This window comes from Talpa occidentalis, unplaced genomic scaffold (assembly GCF_014898055.3).
Source record: "Talpa occidentalis isolate TD23 unplaced genomic scaffold, MPIMG_talOcc4v2.1 talOcc4.12, whole genome shotgun sequence".
NCBI classification, from domain to species: domain Eukaryota; kingdom Metazoa; phylum Chordata; class Mammalia; order Eulipotyphla; family Talpidae; genus Talpa; species Talpa occidentalis.
The window spans coordinates 39,599,530-39,622,543 of NW_023601212.1; the positions used below are offsets into that span (position 1 = coordinate 39,599,530).

General features: G+C 46.0%; 1 protein-coding gene across 1 annotated transcript; it reads left to right on the top strand.

The window, feature by feature from the left end:
• Positions 1–5,184: 5,184 nt before the first annotated feature.
• Positions 5,185–16,322, top strand: TSPAN16 (tetraspanin 16). The gene is given in 5 exon segments (XM_037507923.1): positions 5,185–5,226; positions 7,003–7,217; positions 11,731–11,833; positions 16,192–16,240; positions 16,243–16,322. Coding segments are annotated over 5 exon segments (489 nt in total).
• The last annotated feature ends 6,692 nt before the right edge of the window (positions 16,323–23,014 follow it).

A 23,014-nucleotide genomic window follows, 5' to 3' on the forward strand; every position in this document is an offset into this window, starting at 1 on the left:
CCGCCGATCAGGAATCCCAAAATGGCGCTCTCAGAGTTGGCCGCCAGCCAGGAGCGGTGAAGCCAGGAGGCGAGCGATCGCGAGCCAGAGAGAGAGCAAGGCCCATGTGTTTGGTTTTTATATCCAACCTGGCTGCCCAACTCCACCCTCAGGTCCCAGCCACCCTCCCCTTGGTGGTGATGGGATTTGTCTTTCCCAATGTCCTGATGGCTTTAGTCGTCTGGAGTGGGGTGGAGTCCACAAAGCCTGTATGAGATTACCTCAGGACATCATTACCCCCTAACAGTATGTGTCAGAATTATCTTCCTTTTAAAGACTGAGTTATATTCCATGGCATGCACATACCATATTTTGTTTTCCTATTCATCATGGATGGACCCTTGGGTTGTTTACACCTTTGGGCTATTGTGAATAATGCTGTTACGAACACTGAGGTACAAATACCTGCTTTTGATTCTTCGGGCATACATCTAGGAGTGGAATTGCTGGAACACACAATAATTCTATGCTTAATTTTTTGAGGATTTGTTCTTTTAAGACAGAAGGTAAAAGCATATTCATTCTGTGATTAGAACTTCCCTTGAAATGATATTTACAAATTTAAAAAGATGACAATTCTGGCTTGCATTGACTGAGGTCTTGTCACATGTTAAGCCTATTGCATGGAGTAATGGAGGGGGGCTACAAAGATCCTGGGAGGACGGTGATATCACTATCTCCTTTGACAGGTGAGGAATCTAAGACCTGGCTGAAGTCACTTGGCCAGCAACTGGAGACACTAGGATCTGAACAAAATGTTAGGGCCCAACCCATGACAGTATGACCTCCTGCTGCACCTCCCCCTGCAGTGACCTTTAGGGCTAACTGTCCCTAGGTCCGGCTGGGCAACCAGCGCACAGGGGGAGAACAGCATAACACCCTGAAGCAGGGGAAGTGCAGCGAAGTTCCCTGAAAAGACAGAAGCTTATCAAAAGATAACGACCACCAGGAACCACTACAAGAATGCTGAAAAACCTTATCCCGTCTTTCTAGAACTACAAACTTCAATCCCTTATTGTCTTTCTAACCTTCCTTCTTTCTTCTATAAAGGTCATTGCTTGTTAATTAAAAAATCATATGAAATCCTTAAAACAAGGCTGACTCAAATGAAACATTACTAAACCCTGTAATAATTAAAATATAGTTTAGGTAAAAAAGTAGTTAATAAAAAATGCGATTATATAGTTTAAAAACAAAACTAATGGTCTATCTACTTAGGAATGAGGCTGAGTCCAGATGTAGATCACCACCCAGTTGGTGATAGGCTGAGCCCATGAGCAAGCTGATTTCATTGATATTCATTGTTCCTGTGCTTTTGGAAAACATATATATACTGGTCACAAACTCAAAGAAAATTACACTCAGATTTTCACTCTTGAAGTGTGTCTGTTTGTCATTTCTTTCACCGACGCCCTGACCACCCTGCACGCTTCTCTCAACCCTGAGGTGGCCTCATCGTCTACTGCTGTGCTGGTCCGCGGCAACCTCCTTCAGGGATTCCCAACAAATACCATGTGTCTGTAGTTGTTTGGGAAGGATTGTAGCATTTCTGGTTTTATGGAGAAGGTCTGTGACTGGTGTGTGTTTTTTTTTAATTGAAGTGAAATTCACATAATATAAAATTGGCCATTTTTAAGTGCACAATTCAGAGGTATTTAGTATATTCACAATGTTGTGTAACACCACCTCTATCTAGTTTCGAAACTAGATATTACCCCCAAAAGCAACCATTAGCAGTCACTCACTCCCCATATCCCCTCCCTCAGTCCCTGGCAATGATGAGTCTCCTTTCTGTCTCTATGGATTTGCCTGTTCGGGACATTTCATATAAATGGGTTCAGAATATGTGACCTTTGTGTCTGGCTTCTTTCATTCAGCATGATGTCTTGGAGGTTCATTCTCTTGGTGGCATGTGTCAGTGCTTCATTCCTTTTTATGACTGAATAATATTCCATTGTGTGGCTAGATCACAATGTCATTCATCCATTCCATACAAGTGACTCTGTACCTATTTCTTACTTAAAAGACTGTAACTTGGAGTACTTTTCATTTCAATACCTGAGTACCTTTGGTTCTTCTGCGTTCATTTTCCAGCAGCGTGACCTTAACCTTAGTTTAGACTACCACAACAAAACAGCAGATTAGGTGTCTTAACCAGCAAATATTTTTTCCTTTAAGTTTTTTTTGCAATAACATTGGTTTACAAAAATATGTATATTTCAGGTGTGCCTCATTATAACACATCCGTATACAGTACATTAAGTTCACCACACAAATCTAATTCTATCCTTTGCCAAACAATTGATCCATCCTACCCAATTTATTCACTCCCATTCCCCCTTCCCTTTTGGTAACTGCTAATTTGATTTTATAGTCAAAAACTTTATTTTTGTTTTATGTAGTTCATCCTTTTGGTTTGTTCTTCTACGTACCACATAACTGACTTAATTCACTAAGTATCACACCCTTTGGGACACCCATGTTATCAAAAATGGTGAGATTTCATCTTTCCACAGTCATTTATTTTTTTTTACAATTTTAGAGTCTAAACATCCAAGATCAAGGAGCCAGGGTTGTTTTCTTGTGAGGGTCCTCTCCTAGCTCTATTTACCTCTGTGTCCTCATTTGCAGGCATTTTCTTTGTGCTCACAAGAGCTCTCTGGTGTCTCTTTTTCACATAAGGACGCCAGTCCTATCAGATCAGGGCCCCACTATTTTGATCTCATGTAACCTTAATTACCTCCCTTAGGGCCTGTCTAAATACAATCAAATTGGGGGTTAGAACTTGAACATATAAATTTGGGGGGACACAATTCAGTTCATAACATTTTCCATATTTAATCATATGGACCATGCCTTGTACAAGGTATTTACTTTGTTTCCACCACTCACACTTCAAACTAGGCTTTAGGATAGGTGTTGGCCCAGCTATACCTTGACATTTGTTTTTGTAAACATCTTATTGTGGCAGCCCTGCACATTTATTTGCATATGTTTACATATTTGTCAAGAACTCATTTACATATCTTCTATACTACCACTGCTGAAGTGCACATAGATGGCATGGCTTCCAAACTCTCTGATTCTCTCTGGAAAAAGTTTGACTCCTGATCTACGTACATTGGAATAAAACTGTAGTAGAAATTCCTAGAAGGGGAACACTCCCACTTGCTTTGAAAAGTCCCATTTGTTACAGGTTAATCTCTCCAAGTAAAATCTCTGAAAGCTTTCCAGGTTAAGCTGAGAAACTTAAGGAATGTGCGGTGCAAAGAGTGAGCACTGCCTTGGGACCAACCACTAGGTCAAAAAAGAAATTATAACCTAAAAGCACTTGTCAACAAGAGCAGGATCCCCCTTGAGGAGTACTGGCTGTACCTACTGGTCTGACAGTGGCTTCTGCCCAGGACCCCCAGACTTCCCAAGTCCTACAGGGTCAACATCCTGAGACTCTGCTTTGCCAGCTTATTGCCTGGGCAGTACTTTGTGGCTGAGTATTTTGAGTACCATCCAGGATCTGATGGTGTGCCTTGATTTACTCCTCTCCCTTCAGAAATTTTGCTGGACCAAATGGGTGAAAATTCAGATTTTTATGTAGTAAGGACTGGGGGAGAGCAAAAAGTGTCCTACAGGATACAGGGCTCCCTGCCACCCCTCCCAAGCTATAGACTCCCAGTACTCAGAGCACAGACTTAAAAATAAGTCAGAATGTGAAAAAGACAAATGGAATTTTTAAAACCATCAAGCCAAAAAAAAAAAAAAGTCTTCAAAGGTGGAAATGCAGTCTGTTTCTTTTTCTTTTGGCATCAAAGACAGTCACTATAATCATGATACTCTGCCATCTTGTCAAAGATTATAGCTCATGGTGTGACAACATGGCAACACCCATCCTAGGGGAGAACCAAGGTGTACCACCTGGGAACAATGTCCAAGAAGTAGATGAGCCTCAGAACAGACAGGCACCTTTATTTCGTGGGCTTTAGACTTTTCTGTTGGATGGTGGGTTCTGACTTGTCACTTCCTTCTCCAGTGATTGTTACTAAGACTAAGCGTCTTAGCAAAATGTCTCCTTCTCAGGGGTGCATCTGAGTGTTGGGGGGCCTAAATGTGCAAATATATCAGTGCTGCAGATTTTATGTGAACTATGGAACAGGGGAACCTTTCTTTAGGCCCCTCCAAGACTTGGAAGGGCGGGGCCGGCTGCAATGTACAAACTGAGATCTTGCTCAGATCTGCCTGAGTCTGGGGTTACTGCAGTTGATCACCGAAACACCAATATAAGGACAGGGCATAGAACACCACATAAATATTCCATGTGTGGTGTGTGTGTGTGTGTGCATGTGTTTGTGTGTATACACGTGTGAATGTATTAAGACATCCAATATTCTTGGAAATCGTGCTTTTAAAAAACATTTCCTAAAATATAAAAATATAAAAACATTTCCTAAAACATAAAATCAGAACTATCTCCACACACCCTAAGATCTGCTATTAAGGAACTATTAAAGTGGCTCTTCTGTTATTTCTACAGTGATACTTCAGTGTTTTCCTAATGACTCTGCAGTGCTACTGCAACAGGAGTTTTTCAGTGTTTTCTCGAACTTTTGAACTCTTAATGATAAATTGCATTGGTTTTGTGCATTTTTTTTTTTTTTTGCCAAACGTCTTGCATTTATGATAGGCAGGTGCATAAGCAATTCTGTCTCGTTGCATTAATAGTGTGTTGGTGGTGAGGCTTGTCCCTCCATTTGTTTACGCTGGGCAACTGAGCCGTGAGCCGCAACTGAGCTGGGGCTGAGGCTTATTATTTATTTATTTTTTTGGGGGTAATTTGAGGTTTTTTTTCTTTTTCTTTTAAAAAAATTTTTTTACATCATTGTTCATTTTTAAACAGTATTTGTTTCCCCCCACCCCCTCAGGTGTAATCCCCACAGTATTTCCTTCCCCAATGCACCTGTGCACCATCACCGACTGAGGTGACTTGGACACACCGGGCGGGGAGACGCGGCAGCCAGGGACGAGCGCTCGCGGTCCGCCGCCAGAGGGAGGGCGAGGCCGGGACCAGCACCAAGGCCTTGCAGCGAAGTTGGGGCGGAGCTTCGGAGGGTGAGGCTGCGGGGGCGCTTCCTCCTGGGCCACTAGTTCCGGATGGAGCCTCTGGGGCTGAACTCTAGGTGCTCCTGGGCGCCGGTGAGTACAGCTCCCCTCTGCCTTTCATTTCCAGCACTCCTTGTGCCTCCCGGTTCCCCGCCCCATTATGTTCCCCCATTCCCCTGCCTTCCCTGGAGCCCACTTTCCCAGCCCTCCTCTGCACCCTGCATTTCCCCCTGCTCCCTTACGTCCCAGTTTTTTCTGCCCCCCTCGTGCCCCATATTTTTGGTCCTCTACGCCTGGCTCTGTGAGGCTCCTTATTTCAAATTACCGTTTAAAGAAGAAAGTGGACGGACACACTCCTAGCTGTGAACGCGTGGCCCGTGGTTCAAGGAGAGAGCCTGCCCTCCATGAACATCTTGCTACATGCCACGTGTTTGATGACTTGATAGATCATTTTGTTTAAGCACTGACTAATATTCCATTGTTGGATGGACCACATTTTTTGATCCATTCACCTGCTGAAGGCCATCTTGGTTTCTGAGGAGTTTGGACAGTTACAAATAAAACCGCTAGAAGGTTCTATATGCAAAGTTTTATGTGCACATCATTTTTCAACTCCATTGGGACAATCTAGTTTTCAAAAAGCATATTAAGGCATTAAAAACATCTTTCCATCTCAATATACGTCCCCTTACAAGAGGGGTCAAAAACTACAGCCTTGCATATAGATAAAATGTATTTATAAATAAAGTAAATTTGTTTATGGATTGTGGACAAAAACTGCTTTCGAGCTACACTGGCAGAACTGAGTCATTTCAGACCTTGTCACCCGCAAAACTCAAAATATTTGGGGCTTTTCAGAAAAAAAATTATCGACCCCTGTCCTACAGCATCATTTAAATAACTGTGTAGGGCCTCCCCTGGTGGCGCAAGCAGCAGCACCGGTTCAATCCCAGCCCGCTGACGAGGGTCCCACATGGCGCAGCAGACCTCTCCTGTCTCACCCGCTGCTCCCCTCAGCAGTGTATTTTGTCAGTCTGCCTGTTCTGTTCCCGGCTCTGTCTCTGGTGAATCCTGTCACCCTCCTGTGCATCTGGCCTGTACCCTGGTTCTTGTATAAACAAACAAACAAACAAATAAATAAATCTTAAAAAAAAATAAATAACTGTGTAGGATTCCATTGTATGACTGTATAGTGATTCACCTACCTGTATTATTGTTGCTTGTGTTATTTTCGATGGTGAGTTCTTAACAAATATCCTAAGCATCCTTATGCAAAGGCACATATGTGACTACTTTTCTTCAGCTGAATATCCAGGAATGGAATTTCTAGGTAAAATTCTTTACCATGAAATCTTTAATCCTTTAAGAATGAATTGAAAAGTTTTCTCTCTCTTTCTCTCTCTCTCACACATACACACACAAAGAGTTTGTTATCTGACAGCAATGTATGAGAATGTTACTCCATATCCTCACCAACTCCAGGTATTATAATTTTAAAATATTTTTGTTGATTTTATTGGCTTTTGCATCTCCCCCACCCTCTGCCAGAAGAGTTTGCTCCCTGTCTGAATTCTGTGTGTGTGTGTTTTTTAAGATTTTATTTATTTTTATACAAGAACTGGGGTATAGGACAGATGCGCGGGAGGGTGAAAGGATTCACCAGAGACACAATGGGGAACAGAACAGGCAGACTGAAGAAATAAACTGCTGAGGGGAGCAGTGGGAGAGACAGGAGAGGTCTGCTGTGCCATGTGGGACCCTCGCTGGCTGGCTGGGATCGAACCGGCGCTGCAGAGGCTGCGGACAGCTTCAAAGCGCTGCGCTCAACCGCCTGTGCCACCAGGGGAGGCCCTGAATTCTGTTTTAAAGATATGTAGTATAGTCCTGAGTGGCCGGGGCATCTATGTCAATTCAGAGGAGCTGCCCTCATTAGGATCCTTGGGCTGCCCTCTACATGCATTATTGCACTTTGGCTACTTGTGCTTGGTGACGGACTGTATCATACTACTGCTTGGTTTTACAGGGTAGTATGGAACAACCAAAGAAAGTAGAGGCACACTCTTGTTTGTAAGTCTGGTCTGCACGTAATCCCTAAAACTACACCCTCATGTACAAATTCTTCCTTGCATGTGTTGCAAAACCTTTGGGTCAGCATCCTGTATCTTACTGTATTTATGGTGTCTCATTTAATGGCTCCATATGCATCCATCTTTTCCTTTATGACACCTCTCATGCAGAATTCCTCTGCCACCCAAGGTCATAAATTATACTCTCTTATGTTTCTTCCCATAATTGTAAGCCTGGCTTTCTCACATTTAGCTCTTTAGTCTTTGAAAGTTTGATCATCTGTATGGCGTGGGGTAGGGATTTGGTTTGATTTTTTTTTTTTTTTCTACTTGGGTGACACACTGTCCTCCTTACTGAGTGGTCCTCTGTCTATACTAGTTTCTCTTATGCTTTGTCTGTTCTGGGCATACTACTCTGTTCCAGTGCCCATTAGTATGTCCCCGCTAAAACAACACTGCTGTAATCACCATGCATGTACAAGTACATGTGGCATAAAAGCATAAAACTTTCAAGTATTATCCTACAGACACCACTGCTTATGTTATATATCTTCTTGAAGTCCCTTGCCCAGCCTGTCTGTCTTTTCCCATTTCTCCTTAGATTCTTTTTTTTTTTTTAAGATTTATTTATTTATGCCCCCTGGCAGGGGATTGAGTTCGTGCTGCAGTGGCTGCGGACAGCTTCATAACCCCTTGTGCCACCAGGGAGGCCCTCCCTTAGATTCTTGTTTGAGTGGATTATGCCAGCAGATTTAATCTGTCTCCGGTGTTGTTTCTTTTCTCCATTGTGTTGCTGCAAAACTCCAGTTTTTTTTAAAGATTTATTTATTTATGCATACAAGAACTGGAATGTAAGCCAGAGGTGTGGGGGGTGAGAGGATTCACCAGAGAGAGTGGGGAGCAGACCAGGCAGATCTACTGAAATACACTGGCAGCGGGCGAGGCAGGAGAGGTCTCCTGCACTATGTGGGTTAGTTCCCTGGCCGGGGATCGAACATGTGGCAGTGGCTGGCGATTGTTTGATAGTGCTGTTTTTAACTCCTGTGCCACCTGGGAAGCCCCAAAACTCCAATATTTTTAACTTGTGGATTTCACGCAGCTCTTTACCCCATTCTCCCAGAGCATAGCCGACCTGGATCATTAAAACACCTTGCTCCACTCTCCTCCCTAAAACTCCATTATCTCTCATTTTCTTTCTAATCTGTCCATTCAACAAAAGTTATTGGGCAGGTACTGTGCCTGCAGCATTTCATTTTATCTTCAATAGCATGTGGCTTTATTTTATCTACTCTTTAACTTGAAGAAGCCAGAGTTCTCTTTCACACATATTACATCCTGCCCATTGGCAAATCCCATCAGCATTTGTCCTTCCAAAGCCTGGGAGACCTCAGAAAAAACAAGTCATTTTGATGGCATTGGGATTCGGTTCTGCCCTAACTCAGGTGCACATGGGCAACAGCCATGGGGTGACAAAACTGGGTGGGGAGAGTGGGAACTTGGACACCTGATTGAGGGGGTGCAAAGTGAATGGGCAGTTTCAGAATAGATACTGAAGATGGAGTTGACAGGACTGGTTGATAGCTGGATATCTGTCCTCCAGCTGCCTCAGTCACCCAAAGGCAAGGAGATACTAATGTAACTATTAATATTAATCCTCACAATCTGTTTCACAAGCAAACCTTAGCCTTGTACCCATGTATGCCCTCATGGACTGTGAGGACCAGTGGTGTGTAACGTCAACTGCACTTTTCTGTCTCTCCCTGTAGGGGCCAAATAAGCCCAGTCCTTGGCCAGTCTGGCAACTCAAAACCTGAATTACCAAACGGAGTTTAATAAAAATGAAATAATAATAATAGGCATTAATGTAAATAGATGAAAGGGGAGCCAGGAGCTGACCTTACTTTGCCCCCATCCAGGCTCAAGAAGCTCCACTGAGGCCCCTTGCACTGGCCGCACCCCTACATTGTACAGATAGGAAAATGGATGGGTACCAATGCCAGAAAGGGTAGTGGTTTCTGTTGGGGTATCATTTAATAAGGTTAAAAACTAAGCCCAGCAGGCAGGCTTGAATAGAGGAGGGAATGGATAAGACTGCTATGGGAACAGGGCCATAAGATGGACCACCAGGACCAGAAAAACCAGCCCAGCTCCAGGAAGGCAGGGCCAGGACATTCATGGCCCTGCACCAGACACCCCAGCAGACAACTGGTGCAAACTGATGCGCCAAGTAAGAAAGCCCTCAAAAACAGAGTAAGAGAGAGCCTCAAATCCTTCTTCCAACACAGATATCTCCAGCTGGCCCCCTGCTCCCTTGCGTGTATTTCAATAAATCCACCTTTTCTGTTCTCCACGGTCTCGGGTGAACGCTTGCCCCGCCCCGCCCCCCACCCCGCGCACCTCCCCGGTACAGTAAACGGCCACAGTTTGCCCTGAAGGAACGAGACCTCTCCCCTGCTCGCGTGTCTCCATTGTTTTCCACCGCACCGGGGAAAGTGACGGGAAACAAGAGGCGTTGGTTCCCATCCGCCCGTTTGTGGGAATCTCCCCTTCAGCCCCATCCCCTCATCCCTGCCTGTCGTTCGCGGGTCTGAGGTTTCTTGGCCCTGCGCTCCCCGGGGGCTCGCCCTCTCCGGCTTCTCCTCAGGCCGCTGCTCTCCGCGCGCACAGCCTTCAACACCCCCCCAACCCCCACCCCACCCCACCCCCCCGGGCGTCGCCCGCCGAGCAGCCGCGCTCGGGAGAGCACCCGGGAGGGAAGAGCCCCGCCCGCCCCGCGCCCGCGGAGAGCTTTCCCGCCGCCGAGCGCGCGCGCCGGGGTGGGCAGACGGCCCCGACCCCTGCTCGAGAGCGCCGAGCAGAGCAGGCCCCCAGTTCCTTCCACCCCCTCCATGCCTTCCGGTGTTTCTTATTCCTGGCTGCCATCATTCTCACCGTGAAATCACGGTGGCCCGGGGGGTCCTGGCCTCTCTCCAGCTGTGAGCGCGCGCGGCTCTCGCACCCGGCCTCGGCGAGCTAGGCCACAGCCCCGGCCCCCACCCCGGCGCGCCGGCGACCGCGGGGTGCGGGCTGGCGTTGACCGCCTTTCCTGCTTGTGACTGGGGAAGGGGTCAGTGGGAATGGAAAAAAGGAAAGTTGCTGGGGTTTTGAAATAGGCTCCAAAAAGAGGGTTATTTGGCAAAATCTATCAAAACGACTAGGCAGGGACGCGTTGACCCGCTCATCCCATCTCTAGGAATTTCCCAAGGACTTGCTTTATCAGTGCTGGCATGCATACCAGGTGTGCAAGATCGCTGCCGGGCTAGAGATCAAAAATAGGGAGTGTTTAATGTATAACCCACACGAGGGATTCGAGGCAGCAGAGAGGTGGAAGGAGGGGCTCTCCGCTGGAGACGATCACCAGGAAAGACTGCTGTCCTAATTTGTGTCTCTCCAGAGGCTAGCTCTGAGAGGACTGAAAGGCTCCTGATTTATTTGAGAGGTGATCCCAAGAATAGGGACAGGAGAAGTGAGGCAGGGAAGGGGATGCTGCCAGTAAAAGGTGACGCTGGGGAAATGGGCATGGTCCCTCTTGGGGGTGTCTGGATCTGGGCTGGACGCAGGTACTTATGGGATGAGGACATGAGGGAGCTGCGGTCCTGACCCATAACTTCCCCTTCAGTCATGGCTGCTCCCAGGGAGCCTATGAGCAGAGAGGCCACAGATGCCCTCCCTCGCTGGTAGTGGCACGCCAGCATGCTCAGAAATGACAAGGGCACCGGGATATAGGCACGGCCCCAGGAGCAGCTTGCTGTGCTTGTTAAGAACAGCCAGATGCAGAACAATGAGAGTATGAAACAAGGAGAATAATGAGAATTTCCTTGCTTTGACACACATAGACTATCTCTTTTGGGACACAGGAAACAGTAACAGTCACCCAGGTGAGGTGGGTGGCACTTTGTTGGCTGGGAGGAAAAGGTGGGAGGGAGACTTTGCATGGTCTACCTTCTATATTTTGTGAATTTTGAACCACGTGACCACAGCACCTCTTTGGTAAAAAATGTAAACCTTTATTTAAAATATAGAAAATTTAATTTCCTCCCCTCTGTGCAGGAGAGTGCAATTCAGTTGCTAAAGATGCTATTCAAATCTTTAAAAGAGTTACAGCCAAATTGGGGGTGTAGCAGGCATGTGGGCGATTCAAAAGAGCAGATGATTCAAACCAGTTTGTGATGGGTACGACCAGATGCGCTCTGCTCAGGACCCACGCTCTTCCCCCGGCACTCTGTGAGTGTGGGGGAGGGGGTATGGGGCGTTGGTAGCTTGAGCTTGTCCTCTTCTTGCGCAGACCCATGACCAAGGGCCAGGGGGCATGGAGAAAGCAGAAGGTAAGCCCTCCTTCTCTTTACCCGTGAAATTTCACCAAATGGGTCACCTTGCTATTGTGTGTGCTGCCAGTAAAAGGTGACACTGGGGGAAATGGGCGTCATCCCTCTTGGGGGTGTTGCTTGTTGATTCCTTTTCTATCTTTGAGGTTCAAGAACTGACCTTGGAGCATGAGAAGTGGCCTTGGCCACTTTGTGACTCTGAGGAAGAATTTAGAAAGTTATAATGAGCCAGATGACTATTCCACAGAACAGAACTTGGTCATGGAGCAGGTGAGATTCACAACTTTTTAAAAAAATGGTAAAGTAAGCATAACATAAATGTGCCATCTTAACCATTTTCAAGTGTCCATTTCAGTGGCATTATATTCACATTGTTGTGAACCCATCCCTGCCATCCACCTCCAGAACATTTTCATCTTCCCAAACTGAACCTCTGTCCCCATTAAACTCCCCATCTCCCCTTCCCCAGCCCTGGCAGCCACCATTCTACTTCCTGTCTCAAGGAATCTACCTCCTTTATGAGCCTCATATAAGTGGAATCATACAGTATTTGTCCTCCTGTGACTGACATTTCTCTAAACATAATGTCCTTTGGGTTCACCCATATTGTAGCATGTGTCAGGATTTTCTTCCTTTTTAAAGCGAAATTATTTTCCTTTGGATAGATGGAGCACATTTTGTTTATTTGGTCCTCTACCAATGGACACTTGGGTTGTTTCCATCCTTTGGCTATTGTGAATAATGCTGCCATGAACATGGGTGTACCAATCTCTGTTCATGCCCCTACTTTCAATTCTTTTAGGTATATCCCCAGAAGGGGAGTTGCAGGATCATCTGGCAATTCTGTTTAACTTTTTGAGGTACTTTCATTCTGTTTTCCAGAGTGGCTGCACCATTTGCATTCCCAGCAGCAATGTGCAAGGGTTCCAGCTTCTCTTTGCCACATGGTTGTTTTTGTTATTATTATTATTTTTTTAAGATTTATTTTTATTTATACATACAAGAATGGGGTACAGGCCAGAAGTGCAGGGGGTGAGAGGATTCACCAGAGACAGAGTGGGGAGCAGAACAGGCAGACGGACTGAAAACACTGCTGAGGGGAGCAGCCGGTGAGACAGGAGAGGTCTGCTGTGCCATGTGGGTATCTCCCGGGCTGGCTGGGGTTCGAACACGCGCTGCAGAGACTGCAGACAGCTTCACAGTGCTGCGCTCAACCTGCGCTACCAAGGAGGCCCTATTATTAATTTTTATAGAAGCCATCCTCAGGGGTGTGCAGTGGTGAGTCTTGGTGTTTAAGAAGGAAGCCCAGGGCCTCCCCGGTGGCGCAGCGGTTGAGCGCTGGGTTGCGAAGCTGCCCGCAGCCTCTGCAGCGCTGGTTCGATCCCCGGCTGCTCCCCCCGCCACCAGAGGAGGGTCCCACATGGCGCGCAGACCTCTCCTGCCGCCCGCTGCTCCCCTCAGCAGTGTACTTCAGTCCTTCTGCCTGCTCTGCTCCCCGCTCTGGCTCTGGTGAATTCTCTCACCCTCCCGCGCTTCTGACTATACCCAGTGCTTGTATAAATATAAATAAATAAATAAATAAATAAATAAATAAATAAATAAATAATATTAAAAAAAAAAAAAGAAGGAAGCCCAGCCTCCAAGTGTCATTTAAGTTCTTGAGGCAGAAAGTTGAGGGGAGTCCCTGAGGTCCCTGGAAGGGAAAGGTCATTGCTAGGAGTGGTTCCCATTGAGTCTTGGGTGCAGGAACTGCTAGGGGGTCATTTCGGGCCAGTAGGATCACTCAATGTGTAGGGTACTTACTTGCATTTCAACTTTGGCTTCTCAAGTTAGACGGTAGATAGTATCTCTCACTCACTCACACAGCCCTTCAGCTCCATCTTTATTGAGTACCTATTCTGTACTGGGTGCTATTCAAGGCTCAGGACACAGCTGGACACAATACCAAGTTTTTGCCTTGTGGTGCTAAAATTTGAATGAGGAAATAAACAAGAAGCCACAAAGTGCATTTTCAACCAGTAGGTGTCTGCATAGATTAGTAATTTCTGGTCATTGAACCCTACAGGAGTATGACTCAAGTCAATACAGGATAGAGAAAATTAGTTTTCCTGAGATATTTCAGTTCATTTGCATCACCTGCATTTCACTGTAAGGGACTGGACTTAAAGCTGAAGATTTTTAGTTTTGTTTTTGTTTTTTTGGCTTCATTAGCATTCAATCTAGACATAGCCTGGAGCTGAAATGTCAATTGCCAGTTAGTTTTAATACAACACAATATTTATGACACTGTGGCTTGTTGACTAGGTATTCAAGATCTTAAAAAGAAATGTTTCAAGAGATTTCTATAATCTATTTTATGTTAATATCTGAATTTCTTGTATTTCATTAAAGTCAATGTGCCTGTGGTATTTCACGTTTATGAATACTGATAAATGCACACTTGCAAAGACTTCCAGTAAAAAAAAAAAAAAAAGCCACACTGATATTTGGGGTGATAAGTACTATGAAGAAAAACAAAGCAGAGAAAGGGCATAGAAAGTGAGGGTTTTATTTACTTGTAAGTGCTGTTGGTCACCTATTTTCAGCATGCAGTAGAATGGCTTGTCCTGGCACCCTTTGGGGGGGGGATCATGTGGCCAGTTCTGGCCAATGAGCTGTGAGCAGCAAGTAGTAACACGTATTACTTCTGGGCCAAATTATTTCATCATCAGTGCAAGGCCCTCTGGAGAGTTTTTCCTTTCGCCACAACAGTGGAACCACTGGAAGGGGGACTACTCCTCTTGCCTGAGCCCTGGGTGATTGTGATGAACAGAGCTCCTTCGCCAAGTTGTGATGGGCATGTAGTGTGAGAAATGAAGCGCTGAAATTGAGGGGCTGCTTGTTACCAGCACCACTAGTCCTTCTCTAACTGATGCACTTGTGACAAGTATAGAAAGAGGAATCGGGTCCCAGAAGAGGGTCATCTGGACAGAGACTTGAGTAAAATGGGGCGGGGAGGGGGGACATGCAGACGTGACAGCGTTCCTAAAGGAGGAAGCAGACTGTCTACCACCCCCAGGCTGGCACATGCTAAGTATGTTTGAGGAACAGCACAGAGACCAGTGTGGCTAGAGCTGAGTGAGTAAAAAGGCAAGTAGGGCAGTGGAGGAGACGCGGACCTGGAGTAGACGCAGGCCTCGGAGCAGGACTTGGTGGGTTTATGGTGAGGAATTCGGCTTCCCCCACAACGTCCTCTTATATCCCTTTGTCCTTCCCTCCTTCCTTTTAACCTCAGAAACCTCACTTTGTTTATGGATGTCCACTAGTTTATAATTATTTTGCTTTGTCTGTTCATCTGCGTGTGTGTGTATACATATACACATATATGAAAACTTTCAACGTTTGTTTTTATCTTTCTGACTTGCTCTACTGCACATAATTCCCTTGACCTCCTTCTGTTTTGCTAAAAATTCCTGACAACTGAATGGTGTTCCACTCTGTGGATATGCCACATCTTCTTTATCCAATCTTTTTTCAGTGAATGCTTATGTTGCTCCCATGTCCTAGCTATTGTAAATAATGCTTCAGTAAACAAATGGAGCATACAGTTTGTGGGGCGGGGCGGGAGGGGGGTGATAGCTTCATTTTCTTTTTTTTTTTTTTTTAGATTTATTTATTTATTTGTTTGTTTGTTTATTTATTTATTTAATTTATTTATACAAGCACTGGGTACAGTCAGAAGCGCAGGAGGGTGAGAGAATTCACCAGAGCCAGAGCGGGGAGCAGAGCAGGCAGAAGGACCGAAGCACACTGCTGAGGGAAGCAGCAGGCAGCAGGAGAGGTCTGCGCGCCATGTGGGACCCTCTTCTGGTGGTGGCCCGGGAGCAGCCAGGGATCGAACTGGCGCTGCAGAGGATGCGGTCAGCTTCGCAACCCAGCGCTCAACCGCTGAGCCACCGGAGAGGCCCAATAGCTTCATTTTCTTTTGATAGATACCCCAAAGTGGGATTTCTAGGTCATATAGTATTTCCATTATTAGTTTCTTAGGGTAGGTCCAAATCACTTTTCACAATGGCTGCACCAGTTTACATTCCCACCAACAATATATTAGGGTTCCTCTTTCTTCAAATCCTCTCCAGGGCCTGTACCCAGTGCATGTATAAACAAACAAACAAATAAAGAAAGAAAGAAAACATGCCTCTATAAAAATAAAAAAAAAACAAAACAAAACAAACAAAAAAAATCCTCTCCAGCACTTGTTGGTGGGGTCCTTAATAAGTGCCATTCTCATGGGTGCGAGGTCATATCTTTTTGTGGTTTTAATGTGCATCTCTCATTAAAAGTGATACTGAATATTTTTCCATACATCTGTTGGTTTTCTGGATGGCCCCCTTGGGGAATTGTCTATTCAGGTATGTTGCTCATTCATTAAATGTGTTGTTAATTGTTGTTGTTAATTGAGAAATTCAACTCTTTTTCAAAGACTCATGAAGGGCTCTGAGCCTGATGGGGAAAGCAAGGGAGGCATTTAGCACAGACCCTGGAATAATGTAACTGCATTAGACAGTAACCATAGTGACTGTGATTTCTATTGGTTTTAGCATAATACTTGAAAGGGACTCTTCAAGCGTTTGTTCTTTTTTCTGCAGCTATAGTGCTATTACGTGAAGAACTACACAGATTTTTCTGGTTCTGACTTTGGATGAGAGCTGGCCACACCTACCTCACTACAACAGCAGCCTGCAGCAGGCACATTGTTGCAACCACCCACCAGGGGTGACTTGAGGCTTTGTTGGGCATCACCTAGTGGAAGCCAAGGGCTGTAACTTTTTGTTATGTTTTGTTTTGTTTTAATATTTATTTATTTATTTATTTATGCATCGAAGAACTGAGGTGGAGGCCAGAGGTGTGAGGGGTGATAGGATTCACCAGAGACAGAGTGGGGAGCAGAACAGGCAGATCCACTGAAATACCCTGCTGAAGGGAGCAGCGGCCGAGACAGGAGAGGTCTGCTGCACCATGTGGGTAGCTCCCTGCTTGGAAATCCGAAATTAGGCCACAGCAGTGATAGTGTGATAGCACTGAGATTTAAACCCTATGCCACCAGGGAGGCCCCAAGGGCTGCTACTTTTATAAAAATCATGTATTTGTGGGACCCCAAGCAAAGGGGGCCAAGGGGAAGAGAAAGCATCTCTCACTGGATGTTCAGTACATTTTGACCACACAACTTTGGGGAGTTAAGGTTACCACCCCTGTTTTGCAAATGGGGAATCTGAGGCTTGGTGGGTGGTGGAGGGAACCTGACTGCTTCATGGTCATGCGGCTTTGATAGAACTGTGATTTGTAGCCACCTTGGCCTGAGTCCATTGCCTGGGCCACACTGCCTGCGGTGCAGAGAATTTAAACTGCAGAATAATGATGCAAAATCATCTATTCTTTTTTTTTTTTTTTAAAGATTTATCTATTTATTTATACAAGCACTGGGTACAGTCAGAAGCGCGGGAGGGTGAGAGAATTCACCAGAGCCAGAGCGGGGAGCAGAGCAGGCAGAAGGACCGAGGTACAGTGCTGAGGGGAGCAGCGGGCGGCAGGAGAGGTCTGTGCGCCATGTGGGACCCTCCTCCGGTGGCCGGGGAGCAGCCGGGATCGAACCTGCACTGCAGAGGTTGCGGGCAGCTTCGCAACCCAGCGCTCAACCGCTGCGCCACCGGGGAGGCCCCCAAAATCGTCTATTCTTTTTTTTTTTTTTTAATAGAGGCATGTTTTATTTATTTATTTATTTTGTTTGTTTGTTTGTTTGTTTGTACATGCACTGGGTACAGTCAGAAGCGCGGGAGGGTGAGAGAATTCACCAGAGCCAGAGCGGGGAGCAGAGCAGGCAGAAGGACCGAGGTACACTGCTGAGGGGAGCAGAGGGCGGCAGGAGAGGTCTGCGCACCATGCGGGACCCTCCTCTGGTGGCCGGGGAGCAGCTGGGGATCGAACCGGCGCCGCAGAGGCCATGGGCAGCTTCGCAACCCAGCGCTCAACCGCTGCGCCACCGGGGAGGCCCCCAAAATCGTCTATTCTAATGACAGTGATGACAACCACACAAACTAACTTTGTGAATTCAATCCCTGTCACATCCCTTGGGGTGGGGACTGCTCTTATATTTTACAAATGAGGAAACTGAAACACAGAGAGGTTTCCACAGCCAGGGAGTGGGGTGGGGGCAGGTTTCAAACCCTATGTTCCCCATCTCCCCCTTGACTTCTCCTGCTGGTGAATGAACACAAGGATCTTCTCTTAGGAACCAAATGGAATCATAGATTCATTCATTCATTCGTTCATCCACAATGACTCTGGACCCCATGGATTATCAGCTGGTGGGAACCCCAGGCCAGGTCTGAGCGATGGACTTGAGACCACACGCTGGCGCAGTGCACCCTGCACAGCCTACCTGTCACCTCCTGACCTTCTCTTTTCCCACTCACTCCCTCTCTCACTCAACTCCAGCTACACCTGCCTCCTCCCGGAGCTGCCAACACACCAGGCACATACCTGCTTCAGTGCCTTTGCACAGGCTGTTCCCGCTGCCTGAAATGATCTTCCCCTAAAGGTCTTCTCACTTTACCTCTTTCAACTCTGTGCCTGGTGAGACTGTTTCCACTCCCTCTCTATGAAAGGACTTCCCTCTACTCGCCATCACATTCCATCTCTTCTCCCTGATCCCATCACCCCAACCGTGTTATCACTATACTCGCATATATGCCACTCAAATGTTGGTCCCACCAAGGAAGAAATTTTGTCTGTTTTGTATGTTGCTGGGTTCTCAGTGCCCCATTCAGTGCCCAGCACACAGTAAGCACTTAATAAGTGCCTATTAAGTGAGCTGTGGTATAAACAGTGTGAACAGTGATCTCAAGGCAGTCCCAACTTCCAGAAAAAAGTAGTACAGGAGGCTTAGAAGGAGAGCATCTGAGTGACCACAAGAGGGGGAGTAGAGACCCCATCAACTGCAGATACTGCTCCACCTAACCACTGTGTCTGATGTCTTAATCTCTCTGAACCTCAGATTCCTTATCTGTAAAAGAGAGCAAATAATAGTACCTACCTCATGGGTTTGAATGAGAAAATACATGTAAATGGCTGAAAAGGTATTGGATATTACTGGCCCTTCTGTTCATGTTAAGAGCACTCTGAAATAATTAATAGATACTGAATGCTGGCTTTGTGTCAAGCCACTACCATGTATATTCTCTTCTTCCTCACAAAAATCTTGTGAAGAGGATCCAGTTGGTTCCATTTATAGCTGGGAAAACCAAGCCCAGAGAGGAGTAGTGACTTCTCCAAGGTCACACATCTGGGTTCCCAGTGCCAAGTTCAGTGCCCAGCAATAACTTGGGACACCTGATTATATTCTTAATATTGGACACACTTGGACCTCCCTGGTGGCGCAAGGGGTTAAACACAGCACTGTGAAGCTGTCTGCAGCCCCTGTGACCCATGGTGCAGCAGACCTCTCCTAAATCACCCGCTGCTCCCCTCAGCAGTGTATTTCAGTCAGTCTGCCTGTTCTGTTCCCCACTCTGTCTCTGGTGAATCCTCTCATGCCCTGCACCTCTGCCTGTACCCCAGTTCTTGTATGCATAAATAAATAAATCTTAAAAAAATATTGGACACACTTGGACATCAGCAGAGATGGCATGAGGGTTTGAGGAGGCCAGAGAAGATGCTTGGGGGGAGCAATCAAAGGAGAAGGAACCAAGATCCTTGTGACTTTGCCCCTTTCTTCCTGAATCTGAGAGGATACGACTGGTGATGGGATAAGAAAGGGAATCAGGGAGGGCTTTCCTGAAGAGGTGACATTTGACCATTGAACTGAGGAGTGAGGGAAAGCCATGTGTTTGTATGGAGGAAAGTGGTTGGAACAGATGGTGCAAAGATACTGAGGCGAGGATAATATGCCTGACTTATTCAAAGACCAGCAGAGAGGTCCTGGTGGTTGTAATTGGGTGAGCAAGGAGGATGGTACAGAGAAATAAAGACAAGAAGTTGATGGGAGTAGATCATATAAAGTTTTGTGGGTAGTTGAGAGGGGTTTGACTTTTATTCTGGGCATGATGGAAAGCCATTATAAGAGTTTAACACTTTTTCACTCTACAAACTTTGCTGAGCATCTACTGTGTGCACTTTTGTGGGCCCTGGGGTGCAAAGAACTAAACAGACAAAACTTCCCATCCTCACAGGCTGACATTCAAGTCAGCATGGTCAGACAAAAAATATAATTTTCTGGGCCTCCCCGGTGGAGCAGCGGTTGAGCGCTGAGTTGCGAAGCTGCCCCGCAGCCTCTGCAGTGCTGGTTCAATCCCCGACCACCGGGCAAGGGTCCCACATGGCGTGCAGACCTCTCCTGCCGCCTGCTGCTCCCCTCAGCAGTGTACTTTGTCTGTCTGCCTGTTCTGCTTTCTCCTCTGTCGCTGGTGAATTCTCTCACCCTCCCGCACTTCTGACTGTACCTAGTGCTTGTATAAATAAATAAATAAAATATTAAAAAATATATATATATAATTTTCTAAATTAGAAAATATATGATACATACCTTTAAGAATGGCATACATACGGCCTCCCCTGTTGGCACAGTGGTTGAGCACTGGGCTGCGAAGCTGCCTGCAGCCTCTGCAACGCCAGTTCGATCCCCTGCCGCCGGCAAGGGTCCCACGTGGCGTGACAGATCTCTCCTGCTGCCTGCTGCTCCCCTCAGCAGTGTATTTCGTCGGTCTGCCTGTTCTGTTCCCTGCTCTGGCAGGGAATAAAAAAAAATTTAAAAAAAAAAGAAAAAGAATGGCATAAATAAAAAGACTCTTAGCAACAAGTGTTGGTGAGGATGCCTAGGAAGATGAACCCTTATGCATGATTGGTGGGAATGAAAATTGGTGCAGCCATTTTGGAAATCAGTCTGGATCTAATTTCTTAAAAAGCTAAAATTAGAGGGGCTCCCCTGGTGGCACAGCGGTTGAACGCTGGGCTGCGAAGCTGCCTGCAGCCCCTGCAGCGCCGGTTCAATCCCCAGCAGCTGTGCGAGGGTCCCACATGGCGCGCAGACCTCTCCTGCTGCCCGCTGCTCCCCTCAGCAGTGTACTTCGGTCCTTCTGCCTGCTCTGCTCCCCACTCTGGCTCTGGTGAATTCTCTCACCCTCCTGCGCTTCTGACTGTACCCAGTGCTTGTATAAATTAAATAAATAGATAAATAAATCTTTAAAAAAAAAAAAGGAAGAAAGTATGTGTGCACACACAATGGAATATTATTCAGCCATAGGGAAAGATCACATTTTGCCATTTGCAGCAACATGGATGGAGCTAGAGGGGATTATGCAAAGTCAGAAGAAGTCAACCAGAATGATTAAGACAAATATTAAGTGATTTCACATACATGGGTAATATAATGAAACAAGCAGATGAACTGACAATGCAAAATAAAAATAAACTAGTGGAGCTTGACAAATGAATTGAAGTTACCGGAGCTGAAGAGGGTGAGGTGGGAGAAAGGGTTTAAAAAAATAAAGAAAGATAGAAACACCTGAGCCACAAAATATGTGGTTGAGTCACCTTACCAACAGTGACAGGAGCTCCACTTATAAGTAAACCAGACTGAGGAACCAAAAGGGCATAGTTAAAGCAATAATACCTGTGTGTGTGTGTGTGCCTGCGTGTGCAGCATGTATACTATTTCAGGCACATTCAAGTGTATTTGAACCAAAGACATCAGATTCCACTCAGGTGTTGCCTCCTCCAGAAAGCCTTCCCAGACAGCTTCTAGTATGACCTTCAGGTGGCTTAGGCCATGTATGTGATGACCACTCAGCATACCCAGCAGCACATTTATTTAGTGCATCTCCTCACCTGTCTGTGAACTCCTTGAAGACTGGAACTATTTCTTTTTTTTGTCTCCATAATAACAATACCTCGCCCAGGATTTTTCACATACTAGGTCTTTAATACTTGTATGGGAAAAGTAGAAAATATATCATCATGTGCTAAGAAGAACTATAAAACCAGGAAGAGGACAGGTCATTTTAACAGTTCCTTTACAAGGGAGGAAAAGTATAAGGGTGCTGGGAGGCTTCATACCTGATTCAAGTGAGAACTACCCAAGAGATATGCTTTCTTCAAGGGTAAATAAGTCTTGTCTACATTTCTCTGCTGGGAGATGAGTTCAGTGTTGAGGATCTGAACTCCAGTCTCAGTAATGCTACTTGCTAGCTCTGTCAGAATCAGAACCACAGTCTCCCTCATTTGTAAAATTCACTGCCTAATTATTTGTTATGAATCATTCATGAGGTAGAGTATGTCAGACAGTCACACAATGTTCATACCCATCAGTATGTACTGAGTCTTGGAAGTCATTGTCATCAGCTCTAGAGAGGTCTTGCCCAAGGCAGGGGTCAAAGGGAGGCAGGGGCTGAAAGGTGAAAAGCTCTCCGTAAATCACCCCATAAGATGCTTAAAGACCACTGCTATGGAAAGACTATGTACATCCTTGAGCCATATTCAAAGAGAGGATCTTTGCCTAGAGTCTAGTTGAGATCAGCCACAGGTAGAAAAGAATGAACCAAAAAAACCAGAGAAGTAATGAAACAGAGTCTTCAGTGATTACATAGGAAAAACAATACAGACCTTATAGAATTAGCACCATAGTCATGATAATCAGATAATCATGATAATCAGAAGCACCATAGTCATGATAATCAGAAGCGATGATAAAAATAAACAATAGCATAAAGAACCCTGGGAAGGGGCCTCCCTGGTGGCCTAAGGGTTAGTCTCAGCACTACCACTGCTACAGCTGTGGCACAGCAGACCTCTCCTATCTTGTCCACTGCTCCCCTCAGCAGTGTATTTAAGTAAATCCACCTGTTCTGCTCCCCACTATGTCTCTGGTGAATCCTCTCATACCCTCCCCCCCATACCTCTGGCCTACACCCAAGTTCTTCTATGCAAAAAAAAAAAAAAAGCTTTATCAAGAAATCTTTGAGGAAAAAAAAAGACCCTGGGGTTAGGAAGAGGGGAGATAAGATTTTCAAAGTTACCACATTATATATTTAAAATGTCCAGCTTTTGGGCCTCCCCTGTGGCGCAGCGGTTGAGTGCTGGGTTGCAAGACTGACCGAAGCCTCTGTGGCGCCGGTTCGATCCCCGGCTGCTCCCCGGCCACCAGAGGCGGGTCCCACATGGCGTGCAGACCTCTCCTGCCGCCCGCTGCTCCCCTCAGCAGTGTACTTCGGTCCTTTTGCCTGTTCTGCTCCCCACTCTGGCTCTGGTGAATTCTCTCACCCTCCTGCGCTTCTGACTACCCAGTGCTTGTATAAATAAATAAATAAATCTTTAAAAAAAAAAACAAAAACAATGAAATGTCCAGCTTTTGGCCTCCCTGATGGCTCAAGGAGTTAGGACGCAGCCTATGAAGCAATCCGCAGCCACTGCAGCACGAGT